This window comes from Echinops telfairi, unplaced genomic scaffold, assembly GCF_000313985.2.
Source record: "Echinops telfairi isolate 266 unplaced genomic scaffold, ASM31398v2 ScPeMD7_7400;HRSCAF=8409, whole genome shotgun sequence".
Lineage (NCBI taxonomy): Eukaryota > Metazoa > Chordata > Mammalia > Afrosoricida > Tenrecidae > Echinops > Echinops telfairi.
In genome coordinates, this window is record NW_022111300.1 from 43,886,970 (window position 1) to 43,898,512 (window position 11,543).

General features: G+C 47.6%; 1 protein-coding gene across 1 annotated transcript in view; it reads right to left on the bottom strand.

The window, feature by feature from the left end:
• Window positions 1-427: 427 nt before the first annotated feature.
• The window catches only part of ATP8B1 (ATPase phospholipid transporting 8B1), a 64,554-nt gene continuing 53,438 nt past the window's right edge, over window positions 428-11,543 (bottom strand). The window contains exons 22-27 of the mRNA XM_004703011.3: window positions 8,523-8,746; window positions 7,591-7,674; window positions 6,144-6,389; window positions 5,597-5,735; window positions 3,569-3,699; window positions 428-2,111 (exon numbers count right to left, since the gene is read on the bottom strand). Of these exons, the coding sequence (XP_004703068.1) occupies window positions 1,887-2,111; window positions 3,569-3,699; window positions 5,597-5,735; window positions 6,144-6,389; window positions 7,591-7,674; window positions 8,523-8,746 (1,049 nt within the window). The 3' untranslated portion in view covers window positions 428-1,886. The remainder of the gene's footprint in view (window positions 2,112-3,568; window positions 3,700-5,596; window positions 5,736-6,143; window positions 6,390-7,590; window positions 7,675-8,522; window positions 8,747-11,543) is intronic.

The following is an 11,543-nucleotide window of genomic DNA, read 5'->3' on the forward strand; positions in this document are numbered from 1 at the left end:
CTAAAGTCAGCACCATCCCATGTGACCTCGTGTCCCAGTCTCTACCACCAAAGGGCTCCCAAGTCCCCTCTGAAACCTTGCAGGCCTGGATTCTCCCGTCATCAGCCTAAACAAACGTTGTGTCTTGCAGCGGGCTCCAACTCCGGTGACCCGTGCGTGGCAGAGTAGAACTCTCCCACAGTCCAACTCTTTCCAGGCTGTGACCTTGGGGAAGCAGAGGGCCAGGGCCTTTTCCCATGGAGCAGGTGGGTGGGTTCTGAGTCACTAAGCTTTAGGTTAGCAGCCAACTGTTTTTGACTCCAAGGAGCGCCCCCCACCCCCTCCACCACCACCCACTCCAAGAACACCAGACAAAGAGTTTCCACCACTCTGGAAGAACCCGAAGGGGAAACCCTTTTTAAAAGATCATACTTTCCACCCCACCCTGCAAGATTTTACTAAAGCATTTATTTTTTTAAACAAAAATAGAAATTCGATCTCAGATTTACAGAATATAGAAATAATTTATCCAAAGCGATTTTGCATTTTACAACAGTTACTATTGCACCCAACATTTTGAGTCTTTGACACATTTGCGTTGTCAGCCTTCCCCACCTCCAGCAGATCAGGAGGGAAACCTGGAACCGGCAGGGCTCGAGCTAGCTTACCTTCACGCAGCAGAGAGACGAAGAGACGCACGATCATCTGAATGCATGAGAAAAACTGTAAACTTTCAGAATTCATTGTTCACGGACTAAAGAGGCATGCATTCTTTTATCAGTCCTAAAAAAATGAACTATGTACATCTTGTGATTTCCTCAAAGGAATTCAAAGGGACGGACGGACGGACAGCGGTCGGAGGAGCACCCACAGCCCAGGGGGAAAGAGCGCAGTTACTGAAAACACATGGACACCTTCTCCGTCAGGTTCCTGTGTGCACAAGGTAGGATGAGAAAAGTCTCGGGAAAATGGTCACCTCTTGGAGGCTGGTTTCCATAGTTACCTAGGGTTCCTCTTCTGCTCTAGAAGGATACAAGACAGTTGCCTGCTCTCCGACATGTGTCTACCAGCAACCTGCTCTCTACAAAGCAGGAGTCAAGTGGAAACAGAGCGAGGTCTTGGTTTTTTTCATTCCCTTATAAAACACTCGACATCTAGACCAGGTCCAGATGTGTGCTTTCCAAAAGAAAGCTTTGCAAAAGATTCTACAATTCATCACAAATAACTGCTTGTTTTTTTAAAAAACAATAACAGTTGTTTTAATAGTCCCTAAATATTTCAGTGTGTGTGTGTGTGTGTGTGTGTGTGTGTGTGTGTGTAAGAGAGTAGGGAAAAAAATCCTTTGCCAGTACAGGTACTATAGGAAGTTGCTCAAATAATACCTGGCAATAAGGGGCGATGGAATGTGAACTCTCACACCCAGGTAGTGGCCAGAAATGGAGCAAGCCTAACCATGACCAGCCGACGTAACTTCTTGACTGACCCCACCTAACTTTGCAGAGCTGCTTAGCTTGCAGGTGAGCACCATCCTGGGATCTTCCCTCCTTCGCCCTCTCAGAAGGAAACAGTGAGCAAGATGGTATATACGGGGAAAAGGGGGCCTCCCAGAAATGTATACCGCAGGTCACAGACAGGAAGGGTCCTACCATGATCCTGCAACCCTGCTGGATGGAAAAGGAAGAGGAAGTCTAGGACATTCCTTTTAGATCGGAAGGAACATACACAGTCAGATAACTTTCCAGAAATGTTTTCCTTGGCTTTGCTAAAGCTTCCTAGTTCAGTCCAAGTAGTGGGCAAATTCTGAGGGCAAATTCAATTAAAAAAAATAATAATAATCCTGAGTCTTGTATAAAAAAATATACATCTGCTCTGTGTCGCCGTGTCTTTACAAGGGGCGCGGCGGCCCCTCAGCTCTCCACAGTTCGCCGGTACTCCGCCGTCCCGTCCTGCACGATGGCGTCCAGCGGGGCCCGCTTCTTGCGGATGCTGCGCCCCGACGAGATGAGGTCCGCGTAGCCGCGCTGGTGCGAGAAGGCGTAGGCCGAGCGCCGCGACGACACGCCCCGGCGGAACACGTTCTCTCGCCGCTTCCACTGCTCCTCCGCCTTCAACCGCTTGCGGCGCTTCTGAATCTGGCCAAGGTGGGAACACACGCACAGGCGTAAAAACAATGTGCCGGATGAATGGGCACGCAGGGGGATGGTGCCCCTGCAAACAGACGACCCCCCACCTGCTGTTAAGGCCTGTACCACCATGCCCAGGAGGCCCTGCAAACGGAAAATCGGGCTAACCTGCTAGCCGAAAGGTTGTTGGCTCAAGTTCACCCACAGGTGCTGGGAAAGACAAACCTAGAACCACTCCCGAAACACCTACCCACTAGAAAACCCCACAGAGCAGAGTCCCACTCTGGTACACGCGGGGCTGGTCACCTGGTGACCCCTACTACTTTACAGGTGGGGAATGGAGGGGGGCGGTGTCAGGAGAGGCTAGGTAGTTTTCTCAGGGCTACAAAGGGGCGCCTTCCTCCTCTTCTCAGTCTGCCAATCCAACCGATGGGAGTCAGAAACGAACAGAGGACCCTGGAGCGCACATTCCCCACGCCTTGTGTCTGTATATTCCAGGGTTCTTCAAGGTTGCCTCCCTAGCACCTACACAGCCACTGGAGCGTCTGGGTAACTCAGCTGCGCAGAGGTGACATTCTTGAAAGTAGCACCGCTGCGGTCACACGACAACTCACGGCACAGCGACCTTTCTTATGGGAAGCAGGTGCCGGTCCCAGGGTGGGCAAGATGGGTTTCCCTATCTAGGCTGGGAGTCCTGGCGGCGCAGCACCTCAGTGCTCGGCCGCGCACCGTAAGGGCAGGGGTCTACGCCCTAAAGATCCCAGCCAAGAGAACCCGAAGGAAGCGTTCAGCTCTGCCCTGGCGGGGTGGTGGTGGTGGTGGTGGTGGTGGTGTCTGATGGAATTCTGGCTGAGACCTGAAGGGAGTGTACTGGGGGCCCTTCTGTGACAAGTCCTGAGGCTCCCAAGGGAAGCCACAGACCAGTCTCTAGCCTTCCCTAGATAGCGATACACCAGGATGGGAAATGAGAAACTACCAGAACTTCCAGGTGACCCGGATGATGGGAGCCCTAGGCCACGGCATTCAAGCGTGCCTTCGATTGCGTCTGAAGCCTGAGACCGGTCAGGGGATGGGGCTGAGACACTTCTTTGTCACTGAGCCATTCTGAGCGATGACTTTCGCTACTTTTACTGAAAAGATCCTACTGTAAGAAGTGACATCATCCCCCTCCCCTGCCCCCACCCCACCTCAAAGGGGGAAACCAGTTCCAACCTATCTGCATGGCAAGATGCTTAGACTGTCCTTGCTACCACTAAGCGATAAACTAGCTCGTGAACCTGGACTCTCTCTGTTGATAGTTGACAGCTTTAATAACAAATGGAAATTCTAATCCCACTTTCCATATGAAAGTCAGGAAGTAGGAAGAAGACGTATGCTACTACACTTCCCGCAGGTTTAGAGTGGCCCGAAGGCCACGCTCGGGAAATGGCCCGGTCTCTCAGAAGGACCCTCTTTCTGCATTGTACCTTATCACTTTCTGATGGCCAGATGGTCATTGACAAGAAGCGAATGGCAATGACGGGCAGTAAGGACACAGCAACAGTCAGGATGATGGTCAACCAGAGATAGGGCTGCCTGAGGGCATTTGCAGCAGTGCCTGCAAAGAACAGAAAGATCGACTAACAGCCACCCAGCCATTGTTTTAGCCTCGGGGCCCAGTTCATGTCCCACAAAAGTAGATTATCTATCTGTCTGTGCTGATTTAACCATCTTGGTCTTCCCTAAGCACCCCATCACTGCTCAAGGGACAAGCATTTTAAAGCCTAACTAAGCAAAATCAAACTAGGAATGCAAATTATTTGGAACTAGACTGAGACTCTCACTGGCATCAAGCTGATTCTCTCAGCAACCCTATCGGGCAGGATAAATGGGCTTCTAGAGGTTTCCAAGACTGTAAATCTTTACAGGAGCAAAGAGCCTCCTCTTTCTCCCATGGAGCTGCTGGTGGGTTTGAACCACCGTCCTTGAGGTTAGCAGCAGCCCAATACATAACCCACCACACCAAGCAAGGTGTTCATAAACAAACAAGGGAGAAATATATATTCAAATGGCATTGATTAAAAATGTAAGATTGGGCAAATCTTTTTTTTTTCTTCAAGAAATTTAAAAATCACTTTATGGTTTCCATTTGAAACACCCCAATATTAATATTTAATGGTACGACTCTTTGGGTGATTGGCCTGGCCTTGATATTTTATACAGATCAGGCTATTTAATAAGCTCAGAGATATGGGTATAATTCTCTTTGCCATGTTAAGGAAACCAAGTCTCAGAGAAGTTAAGAATTTGCCTAACGCATACCTCACCCAGAATCAAACCCATTTGCCTCTCTAAAGCTCATGCACTTCCTGCCACAAGTTAGCTTCTAGAAAGTCACAGCCCAGTTCTACAAGACAATTAGGAAATCAGATAGACTATCCAATTTAAATATTCTAACTAAGATCTTCCATAACCAAATCTATCAGAATGAGTTCTGTTTTCTCTGATAAGTTAATAGCCTTTGTTTTGTTAAATGTGGTTTTTACAGTTCTAAATGTGCCTGGATTTAAAGATATTCCTTATGGGAAAAGTCTTAAGTCTCTGGGTGTCAAGTTTTTAAAACACAATCAGTAAAGAAAAACACAATCACTAGATGAAAAATAGTTGCTCCGTCCCAAGAAGAAATGGGTTATGACAGCCAATGCTTTTATAACTAACTACTGTTCAAAAAAAATTTTTTAAGAAAGAAAAATGAATCTTTCTAGAAACTATAATTTATAGGGACTCTTCATTGGGAATCTAAGCTACTCTATTCAAAACAGGGAGCTCATATATTCCAAATGCCCCTGTCGGTTCAAATGAACTGCTGGCATTTGGGAAAATGCCCAGTTTCTACAATTGTAATCACTGGCCACATACCAATTGTGTTTTCCCTCCCTCTGCTCATCTGTCAGCAGCCCTATTCCCAATGATGCCGCCCCACTTGAGAGCCCTAGAATTCCATCAGATTGATACTTTGAAGTCTGATGAACTACTTTGATATTTTTTTGGTCTTTTGGTCAGTTTATTTTTAAAGAATGATAAATTTTGCACTGGTAGAATTACTTTCCAAAATGTGGTGTGTTTGATCTTAGACTCTTTTCCCTAAGTAGAAATACTGGTTTAAAAACTGTAAAAAGCTTACAAAGTTCAGCATGTAATCCCCGGTGATGTTTTACAAACGTCAAAATAAATGCATTCTTATTTTTCGTATGATGTATCATTTGACTTATGGAAACGTTTGTCTAATTTAACAGATGCAAAATTGTACCCTAAAGTTATTTTAGTGTGCTTTCATCCTCCCGCCTACATTACTTCCCTTCCAACCCACCCCATCGCTCCATTTCTAGCCAGGGCACTACTAATTTTCCCGAGCAATCGTTTCGACTTCTTGTATTTTTTTTTTAATGGGCCCAGAAGCTATGTCAGAATCTAATGATATTTGCCTTTAGTCCCGGAATGTTGAAAATACCAACCTGTAAATTGAAATGCAGACGGAAAGAGCACATGAATCCCAGCACTATGAAAGTCGAACATGATGCCAAAATAAAGCGCAATGCTTCCAAAGATGGAAAAAGCATTCACGAAAGTCCAGTAAGAAGTGTCCAGGCCAATCTGTTGGGAAACCAGAGAAAAACAGAACATTCTTTAAAAAAAATTCATTTTATTGGGGCTCATACAACTCTTAACCACAATCCACACATACATCAATTGTGTAAAGCACATTTATACATTCATTGCCCACCCCACCCCCCCTTTTTTCAGGAGGGGAGTTGGCAGGAAACAAAGTATCTACAAATTCTGAAAATAGAATCCAGCGCTGTAGGTGCCAGGGTGGCTTGGATACTGACCCATCAGAGACTACCCTTGGCAGAGGAGGCAGGGGACAGGAAATGTACCCGGTGAAAGGGATGGAAATAGCGCTCACAGTCTGTAAACCACAGGGAGATGGGCAGCCAGGCGCCTCTAGGTGAAGGAACTCAGTAGCAGTAGATGCTGACTAGGTGGATTATGAACACGTACCTGGAAATTCACGGTTATGATAAGAGCAGAGGCCACTGTGACAGCAAAGGACTGGTAGTCCGAAGGGGCCTCCCCGTCCTGGCCCATGGTCTGCAGGAAAGCTCCGAGAGGGATGAAGAAGAGGATCATGGATGTTAGGACCCCATGCAACAAGCTGACGAAGAACCTCTTGTAGTTAAATAGTAAGTCTCTTTGTCCCACAACGTACAGACCAGGGAATCGGAGGCTCAGTTTGTCACTCACATCCTGAGGGGGAACAGAAAATCAGAGTGGCATGTCACTCTCAGCCTGAAAGAACTCAGAGATATGAAACCATCGAAATCTCTTACGGGCAGCCCTAGTGGCTCAATACTTAAAGCCCTAGGATGCTAACCACAAGATCGGCCCTTGGAATCTCCCAGCTGCTCCGAGGGATTGAAATAGAGCATCCTGTTTCCATAAAGGTTACAGTGTTGGAATCTTTTCAGGGCAGTTCTACCCGGGCCCATAGGATCTTTATGGGTCAAAACCAACCACAAGGCAGCGAGTCGAAAATACCAAGCGTGTCATCACATGGTTAAGTTACAAAGAGTGTTACCAAAAATTACAAAGAGTGTCATCTCATAGTTAAGTTTTAGGAGGCAAAAACATGAGCCACATGATAAAGCCTGTGCTATCTTCTGAGCACAAAGCTCAACCTTGTTGCTCAGTCTACAGTTTGGGATGTTTAATTCATGGTGGGGCTGGGAAAAGCTTATTCCGTGATGTGTGGAGAGAAAACAAAGGAATAATATCTGATAAAATGTAGGAGTGTTTTTGGCTTGGGTCTTTAACCTCTGAAAGAGAATTTACTCTTTCAAAGTATCCGGGGAACTATCTTCACATATTAATGGATGAGGTAATCCGAAATTGTTCATTTTACTCTGAAAAATCCTTTCTCTCTATCAGTTAGCTAAAATGTCAATTCATCTGGGAGTTAGAGACCTAAGTTTTAGAAAGTGTGACAAGAATTGATTTCAGTTTTAAGAAAATCATTGCTTTTAGAGAGAGGGAGTTGGAACAGAGCAAGCAGAGGGGACGACGGCCCCAACCAATGTTGCCGGGGGTTCGTGAACGGGAACTTCCACTGCTATGAACGTCCACGGAAAACACAGAACTTTTTTTTTTAAATGAGGAAGTTCTTGTTACAGAGCCATAGGACTCTGCCAGGAGGCTTAACAAGAAGGTCTTGGCGTCCAAAGGGAAGATACTGGACAACGTTGTCCCTGAATTCCACTCAGTTCTGGAAATCCTCTTTTCTGACTCTCTAACAGGCAGCACACCAGGGCCCGACAAAGGGATTAGAATGGGCTTTGCCCAGAAAGGAGTGAAGAACCCTAAGAATGCCGCAAATGGTTTGCTTTCAAGGCCCCCTTCTAGGCCATCCGGCTGTCAGGCGTGTCTCTCCCGCGTGCGTGCGGCTCCTCACCTGGTCCAGCAGGCCCATGAGGAGGACGGGCAGGCTGGAGTACAGCACATTGTAGAGGGTGATGAACCAGTCCTCATACGCTGTCTGTTGGGGCAGGGTGTGGGGAAGACACAGTTTGTCATCAACACAAGTTCATCGGTTTCCTTGGAGACAAGAGCGCTAGGGCTGGGGGCGGGGGGGGGGAGAGGGGGCCTCCTCGACTAGCTAGTTCTACTGCCAGAGCAAACACCCACCCCCTCCACCTGAGTCTGTCTCTGGAAAGTGTCGAATCAAAGACTATTCCACAGAAACGGATGTTCCCTCTCAGGGAAGTAAGGCTCACACTTGGGAAGCTGTTGGTTTTACCTGATACCGTGGAGTTTGCTCCAATTCCTGAGACCCTACGGGACCAGGGTAGAACAACAGCACCCCCTTTTGGAAGGCCTGTCTTCCCAGGGCTGCTGGTGAGCAAGGTCTGTTGATTTGAATCACGCTGGGAAGCACGTCAGTGCCCATCCTTCTATCTCCCTTTGTTAGTGGACCAGCGATAGAATTTTAAAATGGGCTCAAAGTCAAGCATCATGCCGGTTCTCTTCTCTTGTACTTTGCAGGCCCAAGCCTTGCCCACAATACAAATTTATCTTTTTCAAAGTGAAGATGGGGCTGCCTCTGTTCTGAAGTGTGGAAAGAGACATGGAAGGCGAAGGACCCCTAGCTAAATTCTCCCCCTTTTAAAGGCAACAACAAAATCTCAGTTAGGGCGTCGGAAACATTTTAGCAAAGTCATCCATCATGCTACATAACCCACACCCCAACCTTCAGAAGATATAACTCCCAAACTGCAAACACTCAGGGGAAGATACAAATGAGGGTGTTCTCTCAGAACGAAGAGACCCATTATACTTGAGAGAGAGAGAGAGAGAGAGAGAGAGAGAGAGAGAAGGCTCCGTTACCTGTGCAGAGTACCCGTTGAAGAAGGAGTACCAGAAGTGAACCAAGGTAAAGGCAAAGTTCTTGTAGAAGAAGTATCGTAGGAACTTGCACATCCTGATGTAAGACCACCGGCCGTGCACCAACAACAACCTCTGCAGGTATCTGAACTGAGCGAAGGAGAAGTCACTGGACATCACGGCCTGCATGCCTTCTTGTCCGCTGATGCCAACGCCGATGTGGGCAGCTGGGGGCAGAGGGAGCAGATTCTGTGAGCCACGGGCCTACGTTTAGGGCCAACCACTGAGATGACAAAAAAACGTTTCTACAGCCAGTCACAAACAAGCAGAGATAGCCACGGGGACATATATATGGAGGTTCTTGCTTACGACCCCCCACCTCCAGCTTCTGAACTCAACTCGAGGTGAGAGCCACACCTTGCTAAACAGAGTTCCTGCTAGGGGCTCCCCCAATATGTGCGAAAGGGTCTCCACGTGGGCAGCGAATTCCATCTGGCTGGATTATCTGCCCAGCCCCCAGCCACCGCTCCCGTGCCCTGGCTGAGCCCCAGCCACCTTTGCTTACACCGTGTAGATGTGCCTGCCCGACCACAGCAGAGGCCATCCTGGACAGAGAGGTAATCTGTGGTAGATGTCACAGGTTGGCTCCCTCATCCTTAATCCCACCTTTATTCTAACTGGAGAGGGTGATAAGCGGATTTAAAACCCCACACTTCCCAGACTCCCTTGCAGCTGGGTTGCCTTTGTGAATTAGTGCTACTGCTTGGGCACACTTATGAGTGGATGTCAGAGTCCAGTATCCCCGTCCTTCGCTTCTTGGCCGTTTTTGTAGCAAGATTCACATCCATCCCCTCAAAAAACCCAATCAACCAACCAAACAAACAAAACACTGCCATTGAGTCGGCACTGACTCATAGTGACCCTATTGGACAGGGTAGAACTGCCCCTGTAGGTTTTCAAGACGGCAGCTCTTTATAGGACTAGAAAATTTCATCTTTCTCTCTTGCAGTGGCTGGTGGTTTTGAACTGCTGACCTGACAGATTGCAGCCCAATGCATAACCACTACACTACCAGGGCTCTTTGTTCATCTCCTAGACAGCTAGATCCTTGAATAAACCTGCTGACTTCCCAGGAGACCTCAGAATGCCCTTCACTTTCAGCCACAATGGGGCTGTGCTCTATTGCCTTTTCTTTTTGTTTTGGAAGGGAGGGTCCAGGCCTGTGAGCCCCAGGCTGTCCTGCCTGCAGGGCTAGCGGTTGTAGTGCTCTATTGCCTTTTTAAGGCTCCGAGATCTTTTGGAAGATTGTCAACACTTTCTTCCAAGGGCCTCTGGGTTGGGTTGAACCACCAACTTCTGAGCTGGTAGTTGGATTGAGTACATTACTGAGCTGGTAGTCGAATCAAGTCCCCCTAGGGACTCCCTAAGTTATCTCTAATTATAGGAGTCATGTAGAAGTAGAGACATATGAAGGTCCCTGGCATAAATAGAGCTTAGTAAAAAAAAATTTAGAAGAACTTTGAAAGGTCTCGGCAAGTTGTGTCTGGTGACTTCTCTTGACCCCTCTTCACTCTGCGGCGGTGAGCTCAGAAGAAAAAGAACGTCAAGGCTGCAGTTCCTTGAGTTCCAAGAACCGGCCAAGCACCCAGGAAGTCTACATTTGAGGTGCATGAAAGTAATAGCCGAGTTACTTACCCCGTGGGCACAGCTGGTTATGCTAAGGGTGCATGGTGGAAAATGAACCGTAGCTGGCTACCAGAGAGAGAAACAGACCTAGCTTCAAACAAGCCTGCCAGCTGCAAGGAAGGACAAGCAGGCACAAGGAGCAGTGAAGACAGACAGATGCATGGATTTTTTTAAAAAAAGGGCTAGAACCAGACGTCATACAGCCGAGGCTCCTGGCGAGGAATATAAAGCTGGAATATCCTTAGTGTGTATCAAGGAAGAGGAGGAGGAGGAGGCTGTAGGAAAAGAGAGAGACAGACCAGTAAGCCCCACCATAGGCTGAATTTTGAGTACTGTAATACTTAGCGCATGGAAGCCCCCAGATCAACTATATTCGTATATAAGAGTAGGTCCGAAAGGATTGCTACTTGGGTTCCAGTTCCTACACAAACAGGTTTATTCCCCTCAAAACCTGCCTATCCATGTCTGTCATCTGTGGTGGCCACAGACACATTCTCTCAGTAACGCACTGACTGGGTCTATTTAGGGTGGGCTTCCAATGGGAGGTCTCAATCCAGCAGTGGCTTCTGGGGGGATCACCGGGCTACTTCAGTCTGCCCAGGAGAGGTCAGATCAAGAGATTATGGTGAGAAAAAAAAAAAAAGAAAGAAAAAATGGTTCTGGTGACTGCTTTGGGGACTTCAAAGAGGTCATCTTGATTGATGGGCCTAGGACCACCAGAGGGGCTTGTGAGACAGCTGTTTCAAGAGCACATTGGTGAGGAAAAGGGCAGAAAGGTCACACCGAGGAGTGGTTTTTCCATCATGACAATGCACCTGCTCTTTCTCCGAGGGTAACAAGGGCTTTGTCCTAGAGCATCTCACTAGGAAACGTAACCCTACCCACTCTCCAGTCCTGCCCTCGTGCCTAAAACTGGAGGAACATCAAAAAGACAGGATTCAAGTCCCTCGAGGAAGCCCAAACCTGTTTGGCTTCTTTGGGGAAAGGGCTCATGGCCATGGATTCCGTTCTAACTCACAGCAACCCTACAGGACAGGGTCCAACTGCCCCTGTGGGTTTCTAAGACTAACTGTCTATGGGAGTAGAAAGGCTCATCTTCTCCTTCAGAGTGGCTAGTGGTTTTAAACTGCTGACGTTGTGGTTCGAGAGATGGGAAACCCTGCCTTCTGAAATATATAGAGCTAGGTGAGGAAGATGTTGAGAAATAACAGCTTCATGTTTGGCTCTTTTTATTTAGTAAGGGTCTCTGTGACTTTGTAGCACTACTTTTAGACTTATCCTCATGTATGTATGCGCGCGCGCGTGTGTGTGTGTGTGTGTGTGTGTGTGTGTGTGTGT